Raw genomic sequence first — 23113 nt, 5'->3', positions numbered from 1 at the left:
ACACCAAAACCAGAAAGAAATACCATGCTACACACCTCCAAGTCCACACATGGTTACCAGCAGCATTTTTAAGTAATTCTGCCAGTCACCTTTCTGCACAGAAGGCTCAGGAATATCCAAATTAAAAAAAATTAAAAATCAGGCCTTCCTGTTCTGGAAAGAGAAAAACACAGAAAACCTAAAGTTTTAGCCTTTCCTGCTACAGCCAGATTTTTATGTCCAATAATTTATTTTTATGAACAATACCCAAATGTTTTTAAAGTTTAGTAGGAAAAACAGTCTGAAAATTAAGACTGTATACCAACTCAGATGTAGTGAGTTGATTTTGGCAGTGCAATCAGGCTGTGAAAACAGGAGTTAATAACAGAAATGCTGGCACTGTATCAGCGAGAAAGGCATCACTATAAAAAACATGGCTCAAAACCATTATATTCAGTAGGGTGAAAAGGGTAGTTTCTGAGCTAGAGTGGAGAAAGCTCTCACGTGCCACTTTTCTGATGCCCTGTGAAAAAAATAAAATAAAATAAAAATTCCTTCAGCTGAAGAAATGGGCTACTCTGAGCACAAAATACAAACCAAAAGTCTGAATATCAACAGTAAAATATAAAGCATGAAAAAGCTCATCTACCAAAAAAATATTCTGCTAAACTGTTTTAATACTTGTTATTCAACACAGGATCTGCTCTCAAAATCAGTGCAAACTGACCAGATTACATGATGAACTACTTCTATAGTGCTATGGAGGGTTAGAATAATTTGTGAAAAGTCATGCAGCTTCTTTAGCAACCTCATTACTATGAAGTAAGGCACTGAAGTGCATTTACCTGTCTCCTTACTTGCTCTTCTTTCTCTTTCCTGTCCCAAATCTTTGTTGTCCCAAATCCTTTTGTCCTCTAAATAACAAAGGCACTTACTTTTATGCACTACAGCTACTAGGTGACCACATCCTCGCACAATGTACAGTACGCTGCATTCTCTATAATGCCAGTCATTATTCTTCCTGACTTCACTAGCTTTCTTTGGCTGAAGCATTTAAGATTAATGAGGCGCTTAGTCCCAATCAAGGCACTTTGTATGAATACAGTTACACCTTCAGAAACCATGCAGATGACTTATTTAATATTATTTGATTTTTTTAATTGTCTTGGGGGATTGATTTATGGCTATTTTTTATCCATTAGTACAGTGTCCTGGTTTTGTTAAAAAACAAGTTTCTCTTTCAGTGAATTTTGCCTGTCAGCTAAAGGCTTCATATCAACTGCATTTTCCTGGAGCACCAGACACATGTTTTGGTAAACCTAGCAATAGAATGCCATCTTATTGATAAGCACAGATGGACATCTCGCGAGAGGGGCGACGAGAAACAATTGACCAAGAAACTGACCAACTGTGTATAACATTCCATTCACTTGAATACTTCATATAAAAGTGCGAGATCACGAGGATCTCATCCCTTTTCCCTTTTCTCTTTTCCTCATGGCTGACATTAGGAGAGGACCTTGCTAGTCGTCCCTGCAAACTGAGGCCTAGTGAGAGACTGAATCCAGCTCCGGTTGGCTGCAGAGTCCAATTCAGGACTTTGGGGTGCCGGCTCTGCAGTTGCTGAGACTTTCAAAATTGGTTTTGTATATTTTGTATTATTTTCTCTATTCTTATTAGTAGCATTAGTGAAACATCTTTAGTTTTTTCCAACTCTCTTCTCTCTGTCCTTCTTTCCCTCTCAATCGCCTCTCCTTAGTGGGAAGGGGGGAGAGGGAGGGGCAAAAAGGGGGAAGTGGGGGGGAGAGGAGGTTAACAATACATCTGCCAGGGTTTTATTGTCACCCCGCAATTTAAACCCTCCACATACTGACAAATTCAGTAGCACTCTTCTTTTTCATCAGTAAGCATCACCAAACAGGACCTACCACCTAGTATAACATAAAGTATTATTTAACAGAAGTAAAACCAATATTTAATTGTGTAGGCAGAGGAATGAGAAGGAACTCTGCCTCTTAAGAAGTGAATTGTGAACTTTGAAACAATGTTTGTACCAGTGTTTCATAACTTCCATTTTATTTTCCACTGCACAAAACATTTATTTCTCCTTGTTTTCCAATCAGCCTTCCTTTCAGGATTTAAGGCCCTACCCAGAAGGGAATTCCTCAGACAGGTCTTCCTCAGTTACATCTCCTTCTCCTGGGAATCAATGTGAAGTGGAAGGGAAACAATTCAGACATTCAGGAAACTGGAGTTTCAAATAATAGGTATTCTCTGATAATTAAATCTTCTCCTCCTTTTGTGCACTTTTCTGATGCAAGAACTGAATTTTTCAAGGCATGTGGATATATAGTTCCCACAATGACTCAAATCACAGTTTCACATCTTCTGCAACAGCTGCAGCTTTTAAGAGTGCTTATCCTGAATGAGAATTCGGATGAATACATTTTTTTCATTTCATGCAGAAACTTGAAGTCTGAACCATGTTAGTTGGAATGTAAAATACACTATTTCCTACAGTTTAAAAAAAAAAAAAAAAAAAAAAAAAAAAGTTGTGCAAATAAGTAATTATCTTTAATTATGTCTCCCTCGCCAGAGAGACTTATGGTACCACATAGCAGTTTAAAATACAATTAAAATACCATACGTATAACAACACATACGGAAAAAAATAAACAAATAAAAAACCTGATTCATAAAAGAAGCATACGCATATAATTCAAAGGTAGCATAAAACTTTCAGCTGCAGGTTGGCACATAATTTGCATAACATAAATTGCAGATTTTTAAAAGGGAAAGGAGTATTCTGGGCAGCAGTGTATTCAATTAAGCTGTCTTTTTTATAGATGTACAGAAGATTGGTTAAAAGAGAACCACATTTATCTTAACTATAATGCTACGATTACATAAAAGTATTTTACTATTTTGAAGTGAAAGCTGTTAGAATAAGCTAAGGTTATTGCCCAAACTCCAAAGAGACAGTAACATTATCCTAAAATGACAAATAGGACCCAAATAAGTATCAGCAATTCTTAATCATGCTGCTGTCAGCAATGAGGTTCCATACAAGCACAAATACAGTAATAAATGTAAGTTGTATATTAAACTGATAATTTTTTATCCACACTCATATTACTTTGCAACCAATAACACTATTCAAACGCAAAATAGAACCATAGAAAAAAGAATCCCCAGTGTCTTTGTCCTTCTGGCTCAAGGCACAATCAAGTCTTCTTCAACTATTCCTGGAAAATGTTTATCTAACATGTTTTTAGAAATCATAAATTATAAGATTCTACAACATCTCTACAGATCCTACCCCAGTAGTTCACTATTTCTAGAAATAAAAAATTGCAAAATTTCCTGGTTTTAACATAAACTTCCACTGATGCAGTTTAAAGTTGCTACAAGTCATCTTGTCCCTAAAATGAGAAAATGGCAATTGATTGTGTTCCTCTTTGATATAAACCCATAATTTTACATGAGAGAATGCTACTTATTTCCTTTCTGACTTCTCCTGGCTGTACTAAGTTAATTCTTTTCAGTCCTCCCTTAAGGAATGATGGAGATCTATCAGGAATGATTAAAAGAATTTTGGGTTTTGTTTTTTGCAGTTTCAATTGCACCTCTTTTTTTCTCGATCCCATTCAGACTCATGGTTTTTTGCACCACCTTTTAGAAACAGTTCTTCAGTTGGGCTCTCATGGGAGCTGAAGAGAACAGAAAGACTGTTCCGTGTGGTTTTCAGGCTTTACTTCCAGTGCAAGGATTAAACATCCTGGTATAATGTTTCACGCTCTATAGAACTGATGACATAGGTTCAGTTTGCAACCAGAATGGTCACAACTGCAGTTGGCAGCAGGAGCTACTGCTTAGGCAGGTACTTCCATCTTATATGGAAGCCAAATTACTATAGTGAACTTCAGCCTACAAAATGCCTAACTCCCTTGGTACTTACAGAAAATGCATCAGGAATGATTCTTATTAATCCTTTCACTTCATTGAAATACTGAAATAACTGAAGAAAACAATATTTTGAATAATGCCTGAAACACACTTCACAGTATTCTGGAAGTTTACACCTTGATACCTTCACATGAAATATACTCTCCCATCTCCCACAGGCTCATCTTAAATGACCTAAAGCAGACCAGTCTAGACTTCCACATTTGTTCCATAAGGACATTAAAAGTGTTCAGCAAATGATGCACAGAACTTTATCATTCTTAGTGATGTCAAGAGTCTGATGAGAATGATGACTGTGGCCTGAGGTACTGTGGGTTGAAAGCAAATCCATATTTCCATATGTTGGCAACTATTGATTTATATCATATCTCTTCTGTCCCTTGAATATCAGGATTTAAAACACTAGCAAAACCCTGTGGAAGTTAGGATGCATGAAATCCTTTGCTTATTCTGTATTCCCATGAGCTGTTACAGCAAAAAGCTGGGTTGTTCTTAAACACATGTATCTTTGTTACTCTCTAGGTGCTCAGAAATTGATAGATTCATCATTTCTTTAGTTCTCTTGGGATCCAAGATAGGTTGACTGCTGCATAATTCCTTGGGTCACCCATTTCCTCCCTTTTTAAAAGGCAACATGAAATTTTCCATGCTGCTTGTACCTCATTTAAGCTTCAAAAACTCTCAGAGATAATCACTAATAGTTCTGAGATTGCTTCAGCATCTGAAGAGTTTTGAGAGACCCTACTATTAATAAAAGTGAACCGGGTATCGTTAATGTATGATTAAACAACAGAGCATTATTCAGATCCTTCAAACTGCTATTTAACTCAGGTAGCAGATGCCTACTATCTATCACTCCTACATCCTTCTGCCGACAATGAACAGTTCACACTGACATGTGAACAACTTGTAATAACAACACACACAAGATAGCAGACTATGGAGGACAAGTTTTAAGTAAACTTAATATTGGTGAGGTCTATTCAATCTTCAACATTTCATTAAAACTTGCCAACTGAATGACAACTTATGATATTAAAAACGTGGATTTTGCTCCATAACCATATCTCAATTAAGAGGTCTCTTGGGGCATAAGTTCATTTCAGTCAGGTCACCAAATCAGCTAAAGAAAGATAAAGCTGTCAGTACTGACAATTTAGCTGTACAGTAATCAATACATTAAAAAACCACAGCAATCCAGTTAGATATATAATAGCCAAAGTTTACATTAAATAAATTGTCCAAGTGGGCAACACATACTGTCCAGCCTTTGCACAGTGAAAATGGTGCTCCATTTCATTCCTACCATCTTCTTGTCACCCACCACATAAAATTCCATAAATCCACTGAGTCTTCAACCAGAACTACAGGAGAGAGTCCAGCAGAGGACTACAAAGAAGATCAGGGGACTGGAGCATCTGAGAGACTTGCATCTGTTTAGCCCAGTGAAGGCAAGGCTGAGAGGGGACCTTATTTATACTTATATAAATATATCTACTATATATATATGTCTACTATATAAATATATATGCTATATATAACTATAAGTGTATAACTATATATAACTATGTATATCTTAAGGGCATGTATCAAGAGGATGAGGTCAGACTCTTTCCAGTGATGCTCAGTGACAGGATAAAGGGCAAGGGCCACAAACTGAAACACGTAAGTTCATAGAATCATAGAACAGTTGGGCTGGAAGGAACCTTCAAAGGTCTCATCTAGTCAAATCCCCTGCAATGAGCAGGGACATCTTCAACCAGATCAGGTTGCTCAGAGCCCCGTCCAGCCTGGCCTCGGAAGTCTTCAATGATGGGGCATCTACCACCCCTCTGGGCAACCTGGGCCAGTGTTTTACCACTCTCACTGTAAAAAATTTCCTCCTGATGTCTAACCTGAATCTCCCCTCTTTTAGTTTAAAACCATTACCCTTTGTCCTGTTGTAACACACCCTTCTAAAAAGTCTGTCCCCTTCTTATAGGGGACAGACTTATAAGTACTTACAAGTACTTATAAGTATTGAGAGGTTGCAATAAGTTCTCCCTGGAGCCTTCTCCAGGCTGAACAACCCCGAATCTCTCAGCCTGTCCTCACAGCAGAGCTGTTCCAGCCCTCTGATCATTTTTGTGGCCTCCTCTGGACCCGCTCCAAGAGGTTCACATCTTTCCTGTACTGAGGGTTCCAGAGTTGGATGCAGGACTCCAGGTGGGGTCTCACCAGAGTGGAGTAGGGGGGTGGAATCACATTCATCAACCTCCTGGCCACACTTCCTTTGCTGCAGCCCAGGACATGATTTGCCTTCTGGGCTGTAAGTGCACACTGCTGTCAAATCTTTCATCCACCAGTACCCCCAAGTCCTTCTTAGCATGGCTGCTTTCAATCCCTTCATCCCCCAGCCTGTAATGACACTGGGGGTTGCCCTGACTCATGTGCAGGACCTTCCACTTGCCCTTGTTGAACCTCATGAGGTTCACATGGGCCTGCATCTTGAACTCTTCCAGGCCCCTCTGGATGGCATCCTGTCCCTCAGGTGTGTCAACTGCACCACTCCGCTTGGTGTCATCCACAGCTTGCTGAGGGTACACTTGATCTGAATGTCTACATCATTGACGAAGATGTTAAGTAGTACTGATCCCAACATGGACCCCCGAGGGACACCACTTGTCCATGACCTTTTGAACATGATGGCAGTCGGCTTAGCAATAACAACTGCCAGCTCCCTCGGCACTCATGGGTACATCCCATTGAGGCCCGTGGATTTGTGTGTGTCTAGTTTGCCTGAATGATCTCTAATGTGATCTCCCCTGACTAAGGGAAAGTCTTCCTTTCTTCAGACTTTCCCTCTTACCTCCAAGGCCTGGGACTCCTGAGGGCCGGCCTAAGCCGTAAAGACTCATGTAGACTGAATGCACCCACGGGTTAACTTATCTATACTATTCTGCTTAGCCAATACAAACTATACTACTTCTCACCTTAAAACCTGAACTCACTGTCACCCCTGCCAAGGGGAGGTTTAACCAACAAGAACTGCTAATTCCCGTATCTGAGTACATACGATGGTTGGTGAGTTTTGAGAAATTTTTTTATGCTAGTGAGAGCAGTATTGGTGTTAGAATGATCGTTAGTGTGAGGAGAATGGAGGTGTTAGGGAGTAGGGTGGGTTCTATTACTTTTACTTGGATTTGCAACAAAATGAATGGCTCCTAAGACCAGTGGATTGCTATTATCCTTTAAAAGCAAGGGCGCTGAGGTTTTAGATTCAGGTATTATGAATGCACACACAACCAAATCCTACAACTCCTACGACTGACAGCCACCTGATGACTCCTAGCTAATCTCAAAAACATAGCACTCCCCCCACCAACAAACCTAATAGCAGAATTAAATATTACAATTTCACTGTTCAACTGATCTATCCCTACAATCATTTTAACTGGTGCTGCAACCCTATTAACCATTTCATACACTCTATACGACTAATAACCCAATGAGGGACATTACCAACCCACATCACACCTACTCAAACACAAGAGCATTTTCTGATAGCCCTCCACATCATCCTGCACGCCTTGCCTGAGCAAAGTGCCGCACTGCCACCTCCGTGTTTGCTCACTGTGCTCCTCCGTTGCCTGTATTCCCCAGAACCATTTGAATCTCCTGCACAACCCTCATCAGCCTCTCTTGCAGTAGCTGTCGCTTACTGGCACGAATGTCACAGCAGAATCTTCCTGAGGCGTCCCCGGCTCCAGGAACACTGATGTCTGCCACGATCCCGTGCTCAGCCACGGGAACCAGCTGCTACCACCGCTGTGTGGCTCGCTGACTCTGAACAGCAGGAGAAGCTTTGAGGCTGACAGTGCACTGGAACAGTGAGGTTCCACAAGACAGGCTGTGGATTCTGCTTCTCTGGAGATATTAAAAAAACACCTGATTGCAATCCTGTGCCACCTGCTCTGCATGAACCTGCAAGAGGTTGGACTAGATGATCTCCATATGTCCCTTACAACTCCAACCATTCTGTGACTCTCTCCAGTTCCTAGAGTGTGTTTTTGAAAAAAAAAACAGTACTAAAAGCACTGCACATAAAGTTTCCATTTAGCTATTTTCTGTATGTTTTTTATATCTCTTCCACTGCTTCATCTCATCTCCTCAAATAATCTGGCCAAAAAGAACTTTCCCTAAAGATAAGATCTTCCTTATTTTCAGAAATGTATATGCATCACAGCAGAATAAAACTAAATCTATTCAGTAAAATGTGCATAATTCTTCTCAAATTAATGTCCTTGTGTGCAAATTTTTGCCCCAGAAGTTTGTAAAAGAAAAATCCCAGCCAGATAAAGCTTTAATCTTTTCCCCAACATTTTCCTCTTTCTACCATTTTACCCAGTTTCCCCTTTATTGTCCCATACTGAACACAAATGAGTCACACTTGTTATTATCTCAATGGTTTTGTTCTTTTCTTTCACCTACCACTTCACTACCTGAATGCCCTCTTCACTTCAAGAACATTTGTAGAATAACCTTAAAAGCCCAGGACAATTTTAGAATCCTTTCTACAACACAGTGTTAACAAATTACAAAAAAATTATGTTTTACTATTTTTCAGAACCTTTGATTTTAAAATATGCAATGTAGTCAAAAGGGTAAAACTCTCCCCAAATTTTCCCTCGAATGTGTTACTGTCACAATGCAGTTAACATCAGACTTCAAGGCAAAGTTCTAAATTTTTCGGGTTTTTTAATAACAAATCTGATTCAGTCCTATTGCTGTCACACACAGTATTTAATGAATGGCAACTCAGAATTCCCATACTTGCACATTGTAGCATATCTCCCCTGAAAAGAAATTAACAAAGCTTCATATAGCAGCAAGGCTTTCTAACAGTGTTTGTTTAACTGATAATTAGATTCTGATTTAACAGCTACCTGTCATTTGCTAGAGCAAGCTTATGCTTTTTCCCTGACTTCAGAACAGTAGTCACAAAAGTTGTTCAAGACATCCTGAAACTCATCCAGTCTGCTAAGGAAACTATAATGAAGTTTTCTGGTTATCAATGAAATATGAAAATTGAATTCTACCTAGTAAGAATGCCTTTCCTACTAAAATGAAAACACATTACAGAGATAGAAATTGATTCAATAAATAATTTAATAGCTATAAACTGAGAGAACATAGGACTAAACATTAGAGATGGACCATATTTTTGTAATGAGCAATCACTTCTTTCCTTTTGTTTTCCCCAGCTTAGGCAAAATGAAGATTAAAAATACCAATTCCTCCTTTGTTTCCTTAACTCTCAGCATTCACGAAACATCCTTAAAATGTTGGCAGTGTAAAAAAATATATATAGATAGATATATAGATATATAGATATATATTTACTGTTACTTTCAGTTTGCTGATGCTATGACCATGAACTTCTTACAGGTGGCTCTCATAAAAAATATTTTATTTTCCAGTAGCTTGAATTCTCATTGCTTTTTCAACATATCTAAAAATTTTATGATGTCATTTAAGGATTCACATTTTTAAGGCACCCAAAATATGTGGTGGTAATTCAACAACAGAATGAAAAGAAGCCATGTTGCCATCAAAACTGTTTACTGTTTATCACATTTCCTCAAGCTTTTTTAACAAAAACAAGTATTACATCACTGAGCAGGGCAACTGATAGATTGCTAAAACGTAAAATTTTCAAGTGTTTGTTTTGATTTGTTTTTTTAATGACTATACGTTTAGAGTTTGTATGAACTATTAATTTCTTGTCTATTTATTCCTTGCTGTATAGAACTATTTTACACCTTATTTTAAACAAAATAGGCATTGAGGATCTTCACAAGTGAAACCTTCTGCTTACACAGCACAGTAAACCTGCTGCAAAAGAACAATTTACTTCTTGACTGTAATTTATTATTCTCTTCCCTTTTTTCATTCTCCAGCTGCCCACACATATACTCCAAAGTCTAAAATATTTAGAGGAAATCTTGTTTTTCCTCCTTCTTACCTGCATTTAAATTTTCAGTTGTTTCTTTGAACAATGTTCTATACACAACTATATTCTGTTAGATGATCCTCTTCTTGAGTGTATAAACCTAATCCAAATTTGTCTATCAAAATATTATACTAGTACATTTTACATTGAAATCTAATTGTATTTTACAAATAGTTTTTCCCCAACAAGTGTGTTCAGAAAAAAATACACAGGCCACATTTCATATGCAATCATTCTTGTGCTGTTTCTTTTTTTTTTTTCTTTCCTTAATCCCTAACGGGTTAGATAACTAAGCAACATGTGAAACTTACGGCTGTCCAGGCTTCCTTACTGCACCGAGAGCACAACCATTCGTTATGGATTTCATGAGAAGGAACACCATAGCAACCTAGAATAAAAAAGCTGAATTGATTAATATATTCTGCCTTTCTGTCTATGATGTCATACCATTCGGCTGTGTATAAACACTAGTAATAAACATCTCCTGTGACCAAGGAGACTTCTCCAAACTAGGCCTACTGCTAATCCCATAGTCCATGGAATATATAAACTAGACACACAGACACTCTTCCTAAAGCTAAAAACTAAACAAAAAAAACCTAACTCACAAACAAAAAACCACTAGCAAACAAACAGAAAACAAACACATGCAAAAAAACCCAACAACAACCACCCCAATACCCAAACCCCAGGGAATTTCTTATTTTCTGTCTTCAACAGCAAATGACCAATTCTCTCTGCAGTATAAAATGCCTAATTTGAATTAATAAGCTGACATTTACTCTATGCAATTATACCGCACTTCCATGTAAGAATTTCGCATGGAGTTCTTAGAGTTAACTATTCAAGTCCTACTTGTCTGTAGAAGATACAGGAGAAAAAAACTTGCATTCATCAGTCACTCTTGACATAAAAAAGAATGCATACCTAAATTACCTAATTACTGCATACCTAAAGTTAATAGTAATATTCAGAAATCCAGAAAGATTTCATCCTGACTATTTAATAAGAACATAGTAACATCACACAGTGGTTTAAAATACCACAAGTAAAAGAGGAATTTAACAGCCTGAAACTGAAACAAGAATCACAATTTCCTGATTATTGGAAGTTTACAGAGAAGTTAATTCTTCACTATTTTCAAAGCAATCATTAATTAGAAACAGAAAAAGTAACATAGTTATAAATAAATTTAGCCAGCAATGGAAGGATTACATAAAGAAATGTTCTTCAAGTACTTCATAAGACATACTAGAAGCCTAGTCAACTATTATTTATCAATACAACAAAGTTTGAAATTACATTTCTACCAACTGAACAATTAGTTTATTTACTTGCATGAACCCGTACACAGCACTTTGCACAGGAAATCAGAAGACTTGTTCCATCTTCTTCGATAAAGGCATTTGATGGATAGTTTTCAGTGTTTTCTTCACTATACATAAAACACATCTCTGGAATAAGAGGTTTAGTCTTTTCATTTTCAGTCATCAATGTTTCTGCTGAGTTTGCTTCCCCAAAAGTAGGACTTTCTTCATCATTATTGCCTGGCTGGAAAATAAACAAAGTTTATATTTAAGTAACAGAAAGGAGAGTCTGCCTTACTCTTCCTTTTGACACTGATCAAACGACTTCTCCCCTCCCAGCTCTTGTACTAACAATTTAACAGTTTTATGAGAAAATTAACTGCTTCTAGCTATCTATCACAGTCATTCTATAGCTCCCGTTCTGTTCAAATAACTGTGAAATCTAGAACAGCACTCAGCCTGCAAACTAGTGTTGTTGCAGCCGTGTTCACCAACGCTTGTGCCTCTGTCTCCCTTTGAGCCCTTTAACTGGGTCCAGTGAAGTAAAACTTTTCTTTCTCGTTCCCATGCTGTAGGGATTCCAGTTTAGCACCTTCAGAATTAGTACCACTGTACTACAGCAGTATTTTTAGCTCACTTTTCACACAGGAATTCCACAAGCCCGTATCAAACAGTACTCCACTGTCTGTATGGGAATATTAGTCCCAAGAACACATAAGTACTGTGAAAACACTTAGTTCTTCAGCATTGCAGGAAAGAGACATAGAAGAGGCTCTGATAAAAACCATTTGAAAATGCACATATAAAGATATAGCTAACTGACACAAACCTATGTGGATTTGCTACCTCCGAAAGTGTAACTTAAAGTGCAAGCACACATACAGTCAACATCAATCCTGCAAAAACCCTAGTAGAAGGCCTACACTGTCTGCTACCAAGAATTAATGCAGGTGAAGAGAGTATCAGTTTGAATTTCAACAATAGCGAGTTTATTTACTTCTCACACAAATCAGTTTCATAAGCTTATCTTATTTCTGTGCAACTGTTTCACACTTCACCTGGAGATGGAGCTGTTCCAGTCTTGCTTACCTTGTAGTATGGCATGAGGAGAGTGCAAACAGCACAGTGTGGTTCCTTTTCTGCACAAGCTGCATTGTACTCTTTTTCAGCATTGAAATTGTGTACTCGTGTCTGCCAAAGGTAGACCAGAGGCCTGGCCCATGTCTCTGTCTCTTGAATTTCCTCTTCAATCAAGGTAGTCTCAGGCAGTTCTTAAAGAATTTTAAAGAAAAAAAAAAAAGTGTTTACACTGCAATCCTGCAATGAGGACAACCAACCGTTTTGTCATGTGTGCTAACAATAATGACAAAACAATGCTACAAGAATTCTGTGTGTGAATACAAAGGCAGAAGGCTCAAAGAATTATGCAACATGGCAAGCACACAAAAAAGTGGTTTGACACCGGTGTCACAAGCTGACTGCTCCACATAGAGCAGGTCACTAGGTCTAGTGCTTACAGTTCGTATTCATATCCACAACACTGTATCTGAGTCTCTCCCGCTCCTTAATTCCTCCAACATCTACCACCTATCCCCCCATGCGCTCTGCCCTGTACTCCTTATGGATGAAATAAGTTGCAACCTGCCAAGCAGCACCAGTCTAATCACTGTTCACCCACAAAGTCACCTCTGAACTCTTTATGGAAACTGACATTCATTTTCCAAAAGGAAAAAGAGACAAACGTTTTAGCCAAGAAGTAATGGTGAACAAACAGATCTAAGATGCAGGTGGACATGTATGCTGGACCCCGCTACAGTAAAAAATATTTTGTAATATCAGTGATCTGTTGTGGATGCTGGAAAATTTTGTTTTACTTATTTGCAGTGTTTCTGTGCAGAATTCCGCAAAGGTGACCTTAGGAAATTAAAAGCCTCTAGAGAACGTGGCAAATAAAGTGAGACTGAAACTCAAGAGAAATAGCTTATTCAATAGAAGCAATAAAAAAATGTAGTCATTTGCTACTGAGAAAGATGTGGGAAAAGGAAAGCTGTGAAAAGGAGACTGGGTGTAAAACCCTTTCCCCAGTGAAATCAATAGTATAATTATTAATGATCCAGTTGTTAACACCAGAACTTCAGCCTAGTCACATGTCTGAGCTAGTCAGAAACCTCAAGGTATCTTCACAGGCAACCTTGCAACTTTGCTGTCTGCAAAATGTGCAGATTATGAGGAGAGAAGTGTCTTTTCATTCTAGGGGAGAAAGTATTGCTGACAGGAGATGTTAGCTATTTTTTTCTGAATTGTGTCCGTATACGCTGCTCTGATTAATGATGAGGTCTGTGGTTCTGTTCACTCAAGTGGACAGTGCCTATTAAATCTTTCATGATCAATGAGAAGGCAGGTAAGTATCAATTAGAATAATTAAAATAATGCGATTGTGGGAAGGAAAATGTGGAAAGTTATTGAACAGAAATTTCAGGTAGCAAAAAAGGTCTATAGTTTACAGTGCTTTTCTAACAATGTATTTTAGAAAAGCTGTTTATTTCAGAATAAGAAAATTCCAACAACAGAGAAATGTTTAATGAAGTATATTAAGCTGACTCATCACATTCCTTCAGCCCACGACTGGCTTCGTTGACTTTACTAAAAAGCAGAGGCTTTATGGGTCTCCTCCTATGACAAATTGTCACACATTGCTACAAAAGCACTATCAAGTTGATACCATTATTATCAGTTTTGAATAAAATATGGATTAAAGTATTTATCCACAAGCAAGCTAAGTGTAGCAAACACGATTTAATTGATATATCCTGAATCGGAATTTTATACCATTTTTTATAGTTTCTCAAGAGAACTAATGTCAATTCAATAAACATTTGGCAATAATCCAGGTGGAAGGACAAACACAAAAGATCTGCAAAAAAAAAAGGTGTTACCAACTCAGTATTCAGCAGCAGAGCTTTATGGTGAATAAGGTAGCTGTAAAAGAACAGCAGTGAAGAAATAGCTGAACACAAGTAAGAGATGGAAATATAAAACGCCGGCATCACTTTTATAGCTTTCTGAATTCCTTTTTTTAAAGTTAAAAGCTTAACTACGGTTTTCGTTAAAAACATTCTGTCCCATCATATTTTTTTCTATTGCATGCAATTTTCCAGAACTGTAAAATAAAGAGCTCTGAAATCTATGTCTCTAGTTCCATTTCTATCTATTTAAATTTTCTCTTATGGAATGGTCTCACAAATGGCTTCATCTCTGCTAACTTAATTTCCAAATCCTTTCTTTGACATTATTTTCTTTCAAGAGCTTATACTGCCATCACATTAAATATTTTCATTGTAGTTGTGACCTCACAGAAAATTCATGGCTTCAGTGTGCCTGATGAAGACTAAAAATTCGTCGTTAAGGTTCTAACTCACATCTTCCATATCTATTATTCATTTGGAAATTGACGTCACTTGATTGCACCACTCCTTATCACTGCTGAATAGTTCTCCCATGAGGGTCGAGGTCTGAATATCAGCCTATCATGCTCTTCTTTAGTCAAGAATCTATCTTCAGATTTCCAGTCCTGGAATCAACTCTAGGACAATAGCTGTAATTTTCTCACATAGTGCTCTGGCTTCCCATTGCCTGCAGCACATTACTGAGTTCATGACCATATTCGTTTTGCTTTCGATGAGAACAATATTTATATAATATTTATATATATTAAAAATATATATAATATTTAGATAATATTTAGATAATATTTAGATAATATTTAACTACAAATAAACTCCACAATTTCAGTAACCTCTTGTATGATGTTTACAAATCCCCTCCTGATCGGGGAAGTGAAAGAATACAAGAGCCAGGAATAAAGCTGGCAGCAATCTTAAAACATTTTGTTGTTTTCAAGAGCTTTGTAGTTATTTTCAAACCACATTCCAGTGAAGGGAGGGACAAAGTGTCATATGCAGATGTACTGGTCTGCATCTTACAAAACCTCCAAGAAAATTAACACTATTTTAATAAATGTTTTTCCCCTTTACATTGTGTTTAGATCAACTACTTCCAGTTATTTATTGACCAGAAGCAAACCTCCTCATTTGCCTCTGATCTCTATCATATCTAATTACGTATTCCATCTCCTTTAAGGTTACTATCTTCTCAACACTCATTACTGCATGAATTTTGGACCTCAACCTCTTTGATGTGATCCTCCTATATATTACATCCTGCAATCTCTCACTCTTTTCCACCATAACAAGCCCAGAAGCACAGCCAAGAAAATAAAAATGCCTCCTCCTTCTACAGGGAGCCCAGTACTTCTGAAAGGACTGTTACCTGATCAGCACACGAAATTAAAAATAGACAGAACAGATGCTCTTAAGCAATATAAGCTTTGTCTGACCCTCTGCTATCACTACTGTATGGTTTGTGTATTTCATTTCTCAAGAATTTCCTAGGCAACCTCAAGCTTACTTTATCATCCTTCAAGGGTTTCAGAAATATTAGTTCATTTCTTTACAGTCAACATTCACCCACCCACACAATGAAACCACAAAATGTCAAAAGAAACTGATAGTAGGAAAAAAAGTTACAGAGGACACGACTCCCATTACAGCATATGACAACAAGGCTGCCTTCAACAACTCTGTCACGAGATAAAACATGCAAACATATGTGTAAATATTCTACATCAGTAGAACTGAAGCAGTTTCACTTTGTGTGGTTTTTCTAAGATGCGCCAATATCACTGACAGGAAGAATTTCCAGGTCAGCTTCTCAGGTAGGACAACTGGAGTTACCTTCCTGGTTTCCATGAAGTCAGAGAAGTCATGTACCATGAATAAAAACTGAGAACCTGGTTACCCAAAAAAAAAGCAAGGAAAAACTAGCTTTCAACCTGTTTGAGAGAAAGCATAGAGTATAAAACCACCTGATGTAACCAAAACTGCCATCTTGGTGTACTTTATAGCTTTTCTTCACTTGTTCATTTGGTAATTCCAATGTAATATTTATGTCCTGAAAACAAACGGAAAACTTAAGGGGTTTTTACTTTTTTTTTTTTTTTTTTTTTTGGCTATTTATTCGGTGCTTCTTAATTCCTCTTATTCTCTTTAATGAGTCCTTTTCATTACTTACTATGTAACCAAAAAGCAATCAGTGACTTAGCCTAAAACAAATTTACTGTCCTGATTCATATTGGTATGTGTGGTTTCAGAGTAGACATTCAGGTGCCTCAGGTGAGCTCAGTGTTTTTTGACCAGGTATGTCTTGCTGGAAGTATGGAAGTGCCACATACCTTCATATGCTTTCTATATGCAACGGTATAAAGCACGTAAGGCAACTGCAAACTCCAGAATCCACCCTAACTGAGGATTCTCAGGGTAAGAATGGAGATCAATCTGTGGTGTCGACACTGACTGAAAAATCTCAGAAGCTCCACTGTCATAAGCAGGCATACTTTCTACTTCAACTGCATATCAGTGCCATTTCTCAGTACTCAAGGCCTGCAAAAGCCATGGTGGAAGCATCAGTTCCCACAGTGAAACAGATTAAAACAGCGCTCTCTAAAAATCATACATCTACTTTACAAGACCAGTACGTAATCTTTCATGAAGCTAAATGAACACAATATGTCACTAAAAAAATCTTATATATTGGCATTTTTCTGAAAGAGCCTGAGAATGTTTCTCAGTTCCGGCAGAGGTTTTGATGGACAGTCACTTATGCAATGATGCCAACCAACAATGCTCTACAATCCACACCATTATTTAGTCAAATATTTAGTGCAATAAACTGGCCTGGCTCTAAGAGCAGCTACCAATGGCCCAAGCCTGACAATCCCAAAGATTCAGGCCAACCAATGCAGTGACACAAAACACAATGTATGTCTACGGAGAGCATTGTATTCATGCAACACTTGAAACAGAGCTAAGCAATGTATTTTGACTTCTATGTCTGCTGTAACCTGAGTCATATCACTGACACTGCCTCACAGTTCACTGCCAGTAAATGCAGGAACAGGACTGTACAGGTGTATAGCAGAATTCCCTGGTGATAACTCTGATGTGTCATTTGCTTTTTTTCAGCTTTTCAGCATGTAACTCACATTCCAAATTAAGAATTAATCAAAAGAAAAGTGAATAATGCATTCTCATTATTCTTCGGTAAAGAAACATCAAATCAACTTAACTGTACTACCAGATATGTCTTGCTGTCAGAGATGATGAAAGAAAATATGGGACTTGAACCTGCTAGCCATGACAAGGGAATTCAATATACATTTGCAGCTCAACTGACAGTGCTGTTGAAGAGATTGCAAACTCTCATGCATAACACATACGCACACTGACAAATACTCAAAGAACGATCTTTAAAGTCTTCAATTGATCTCCTTGTGCTGTTTAATCTCCATCTGAATCATAACACTACCTTAGATATAGTAATTATTCCTGTAGCTACAAACGTCATATAAAAAATTAAGGCCATCACTTCAACTACAAAAGTAAACACCTCCTTAGCAGAACATGTTCCCACACAACACTATGTTAAAGTGTAAATGTTATGCTTAATTTAAAATATGAGCACTACTCATAGGAATTCAGAATTGCTAACAATGCAAAAGAACAATAACTATCTGATTCACCTTCTTATAGTCAAACTCACTCTCTTCCTGAGACCATTTTTGTCTAGAGAACTTCAGCAGATAAGGCATCGAACTCAGAGGCTGACTATACTAAGATCTATATGCTCACTCCCTGCTTCAAAGTGCAACTATGAGAAGAACCATACAGCACACTTTCTCAGTTCCATTACTATAAAAATACAGTAGAGGGTTTCTTCAACTGGGAAAATGAAAATCCTCTGCTTTTCACATGAAGCCTTTATTATCTGGAATGTGACAGACCTGAGAAATTACATAAAATAAAAATTAAACAGCTTACATGAAAATGAACAATTTTTACATTAAAAAGTCTGTGTGACATATTGCACCGTGTAAAAATTAAATTTAACTAAATTTTAGAAAAAAAAATATAAATAAGACACTGTATAAGAAAATTTAAAACTTGTATTTGCACCATTGGAAACATCTACATAGACAAGAACCCAAAAACTAATTGCTAAGGTAGAACAATCACAGTCAGGAAACAAAGTTAAATATCATACAACTTCTCCAGCTTATCATCCTTGTAAAGTTCAAAACATCTCTCCAAGTGCACAATATAAAATAAACTCTAATTTCAAACTAGCCCCTACCTCTGCATCTGTAAATTAAGCTTATCACCTTTGTGCCATGAATAAGGGCCAAAAGGATCTTCTGTGACTTGGTTCATTAACAAGTATGTATTACTCAAAGGAAACAAATGTGAAATTATCTTTCAGAATTTCAATAATTTCCTGATGTCAGAGAAAGGAGCTCCATGCTCAATTAATAGTTTCTAGGACAGAGAAGAGATCTTGGGCATCCCATATGTGGAAGAGGACCTACTATTAAACAGACACTCCTTCATTATGCCTAACAAACACTGGCAGTCTTCTTGATGATGGAGGTATATTTTATAATTTTTTAAATATTTTTTTATAATTTATTGTAAATCAGGGCACTGTTCCTCTAATTTACACTTTAATGTTCCATGTATAAGGTGATCAATTAATAAACAACTGAAACTGAAGAAGGCTCAGAGGATGTGCTAAAGGGCTCTGTGCTTTTTAACGTCCAAGAAATCTAGAGAGTAACTGCTCATAGATGTTGCAAAGTAAGAAGAATTTATCTCAACATAAAGGGGGGGCTTTGTTTTATATAAATGGTCTTATCAGCTAGGTGAATCAGCTAGTTGTGTAAATGTTTTTCCTTGAGTTAATCAGAGGATTGCAAATGTCATCCTGAGCCAAACAGACCAGAATATGGGAAGCGTGTACATGGTTCAGTTCAACATACAGTATAAAAGTTCCACACTAAACAAAATGACAACAGATCTGAGCTGATTCAACCCATGTATTCCTCCCCAGCAAATGGTGACACCAGCATCATGACAGTGAGCATACAAAGACCAGTAATGGCAATCACATTTCTATTGTGATCCAACTGTGTATTGCAATATACGTGCTATATTGTGCTCATACTTTTATTTCAGTACGTTGCTTGTGTAGAACATCTAAAAGAACCCTGTCAGAGACTACGGAACTCTGGCACAAGGAACACAGAACCCAATTCTTCAGTACTGGTACTTAAGTTGTATTTACATGTAAAAAGACTGGCTTGACTTCTGCTAGAGTGTCAGGTGTTACAGTTTAAAGCAGCCAGAAAATTCCTGAATAATACGGAAACCTTCAAATTTGGAGTATATGTTTAAATCAAGTTCAAAGAACCTTTACTGGATACGCTTTGAGAATATATCACACTTGGACTCAAACACCTTATCAGTACATCATTAAATATATCACTGATTTTGGTATGCTTTGAAAATAACTATGTGGATTGATCTTCACACAGTGAGAGTGACGTGTCTGCCTCCTATAGCCTCCCAAGGAGACCTTATCATGCAAGTCTGTTAGTATGCACATTTTTTTCCAATGATCTTCTCTACCATAAATTATCACAGCTCAGATTCAACTAGAGTATACATGGAGCCTGACAGAGACACCCTTCGGGTTGGCCTTCCTCAGACCAGCAGGCCAGCAGAGAGTCTCCTCCTTAGACTGGCCGTCTAAGGAAAGTTCCTCAAGGACTGAGACACCTTGCCTGATTGGTAGGTGATTATCTGGGTACCCTTGAGTGTCCTCACTTTGTATGAGTGGGAAGATGTGCATTACAAATCATCATTCTAGAATTTTGGAATCTCTTCCATCTGTATCAGCTGTGTAGTACTTGAACTCTTAAATGGAATCGGAACCTATGTTTTATAATGTCGGAGTGATGAGTAATTTTGGATAAACCTTGTTTCTGGTTGGCTCTCTGCTAAACAGTTCTGGTTAGAACAGAATCTGCTTGGAGCTTATTGCCTTCCTAAATTGATTTCTGGGTGCCTTAATCACAAGTGATCACAGATCTCAATTATCCATTAACCACCATGGCATTTACTTCACTGCAAGTATAATGCTCTGTTGTAGTATTTCCTTACCTGATACAATCCATAGTGAGGTTAAATATTTTGTTTCCTAAGGGGATAGAGCAGGTGCTCTTTTTTTTTTTTCCAAAAGAAAAGCAGAAATACTTGATGAACCAATTAATGAATTTAAATAAAGTGTAACAGTTGCTATAAACCTCACTGTATCATACATGAGCCATAGTAGTACTGATACTATAAGGTAGTTAACAAAACCAAACTCCATACTAGTTCCAGCTATCATATTTGTACCTGAAGACGATACTTATATAGGATTAATTAATCTCTTTAATGTAATTTTTGATATACTGGTTCTCATTTATGCAATTATTTATATGCATCTGTATCCCTTTACATATTTAAGAAAACTGAAACAATTCATTAAAACAAACTGTATACACAAAAAGAAAATGATAGCCCAGAATCTGTGTTAGTACAAAGTATATTCTTATAACAAAGTACTTGTAAACAGGTACTGTGCTGCTTTCCAAATGGGCAAGTGAATGAAATAAATGCTTTCACAAATGTTATTGGTTTAATAGTTTGTGGTAAACTTGCTCCAGTACTCGATACTATTGCTTTGAATGGTTTTTGCTTAGTAAGTTAAATTCTCAGAAAACATTTGGGCCATTTGCAGAATGGGCTGTTGCCAGTATTTGCTGATTTAACCCAGCAGATGTGAAAAGCCATAGACGCTAATACAGTACAATTTGCTTTTGCCAATCTCAACAATGATTTTGCTGCCTGGGGTTATGTTCCAATGATGTTTCCTGGCTTTGTACAGCAGCATTCTCTACCATGAAGAGCATAGAAGCATCTGTTATTTTTCAGGTAGTTGAGCATAATCTCAGCCCTGGGAGGCATTATCTATAGTTTCAAATGTCCTGGAGGAAATAATAATAATAATTAAAAAAAAAAAAAAAAAAGTCCATCAGGGAAAAAGACTGGCAACTTCAAACTGTTCCTGCAGTGTATCGGCAAATTCAGTTTCAGAAATTGTGGGGCTTTTTCTCTATAATGAAAGACATTGATTACATAGCAAAATATGAAGTTCTAAACTTTTTAATTTCTCTGCTGTACAAGAAATTTAATTTCTTGTATGGTACTGTACAGTAACAGTACTGTAAATTATGTATACATTTTTGGTTAGAGAGTCTAATTGTTGAATTATCAATTAATACTTCATTTCTCATAAAAATTGTAGGTAAACACAGCCATACTGAATCAGAGCTCTAGAAGCTAAACCTAAGAGCTCCTGGATTAAATAAGGTTTAGCTCAAGAAAGAAACTAATGGGGTGCTTTCGGATGGGGGTGCGAAAAGAGAGCGAGAGAAAAGTAAAATATCAAAAAAGTTATGTCAAAATGTTTTGAAAGGTCATAAAAATTCAGATTTCAAAAAAATTTTAAAAAGACAATTTGACAGAACTGAACGATGCATTTAGATTGTGGGGTATTCCAATTTTTCTTGAGCTTATCATTAAAATCTTATAATGAAATTCATGGTTTTTTTGTGACTGAGCTCTGTATTGCATTGGCTACACTGCTAAACATAATTTGTACTTGCACTTCCTGATACTTGCTGTACTGGTCTGCTAAACAAAAATCCCATGTAACTTCAACTAATTTCAAGTAAGAAAATTTTGTGTTATTCATTAAATCCTTCATACACGGAATATTTAAAAGGGTGTATTATGCTCTGATATTAACTGGCTTAGCCAGTAGGATATTCCCAAGGGTGATCAGTACCCATTACAGCAGTAAAGATTACTTTGGCTAAAACATGAATTCTAATTTGGTGTCAGAGAATCTATGTCTTTCTTGTAGAGAAAACCTAAATTGTGATTAAAAGCAGGTAGTGATAAGACTGGCTGCAGACAGGACCACTACCATTTAAAAGAGGAGACAGAATTATTACAAATACTAGCAAAGGCTGAAAAAAAATCTCACCAGTTACTTTGAAAAGGAGAGATGGGAAAACCATAATCTAATGAACAGGGAAGTAACTAAAATCTGTTTGATCTACATTGCTATGCTGGTTTACTAATGAAAAACCAGTTTGCCATAGAGTTTCAAAAGCTCAGTAAAACTCATTTAAGCTAACCAATTCCAAATGTAGAATACGTATTTTGATATACATTTATTTCACATAATTAAGGATTACCTGAACCTGAAGGCCTGATCACCTGTATCTTTATTCCAATATTTAGTACACATGATGACAACAACATAAAATTAGTGTATCATAAAGGACTCAGTGAAATACATACACTTCTCTACATAAAAGACTAATTGAAGTTACTATCTCATAAATTTCTGGAACCTTAAGGGATGACCCCTGAAAATCAACACTGGAGTGCAATTACCCACTGGAGTTAACAAACATGCCATGCATTATATTATCAGTGTAAAAGCATTAACTCAGTAGGCTTTTTCTCCCCAGTTTTCTTTCTGCCTTCTAAGAATTTTCCAAGCTAGCATACAATCTAATTCTTACTATTTTCTAAAACACTCTACGGAACTTGTCCAATCTACTAGTTGGTATGTGCATCTTGTACAAAAGTTGAAAAATACAGAATACTTTTTCTCAATCTTAAGACAGCTCTTGCCTATTAAAAGGGTCACTGAGTATGTGGTACTTCTTCCTTATTCTAGAAATTAAAATATATCTTCATTGACCATACTGCAGAGTACTATACAGTCAAATAAATACACAAGTATTTAAAGCTGTCTAGAGTGTTAGAAATCCTACAGAGCAGATTCACCAATATAC

General features: G+C 37.0%; 1 protein-coding gene across 12 annotated transcripts in view; it reads right to left on the bottom strand.

The window, feature by feature from the left end:
• Positions 1 to 23113, bottom strand: part of KDM4C (lysine demethylase 4C) — a 259501-nt gene that overhangs the window by 83215 nt on the left and 153173 nt on the right. For all 12 annotated transcript variants that reach the window (XM_065046062.1, XM_065046063.1, XM_065046064.1 and 9 more), the window contains 3 exons: positions 12334 to 12515; positions 11272 to 11488; positions 10249 to 10325 (listed from right to left, as the gene is read on the bottom strand). In XM_065046062.1, the coding sequence (XP_064902134.1) occupies positions 10249 to 10325; positions 11272 to 11488; positions 12334 to 12515 (476 nt within the window). The remainder of the gene's footprint in view (positions 1 to 10248; positions 10326 to 11271; positions 11489 to 12333; positions 12516 to 23113) is intronic.

The sequence above is a fragment of the Columba livia genome, chromosome Z, assembly GCF_036013475.1.
Source record: "Columba livia isolate bColLiv1 breed racing homer chromosome Z, bColLiv1.pat.W.v2, whole genome shotgun sequence".
Classification (NCBI taxonomy): Eukaryota; Metazoa; Chordata; class Aves; order Columbiformes; family Columbidae; genus Columba; species Columba livia.
This window is presented reverse-complemented; position numbering and strand designations above follow the sequence as displayed.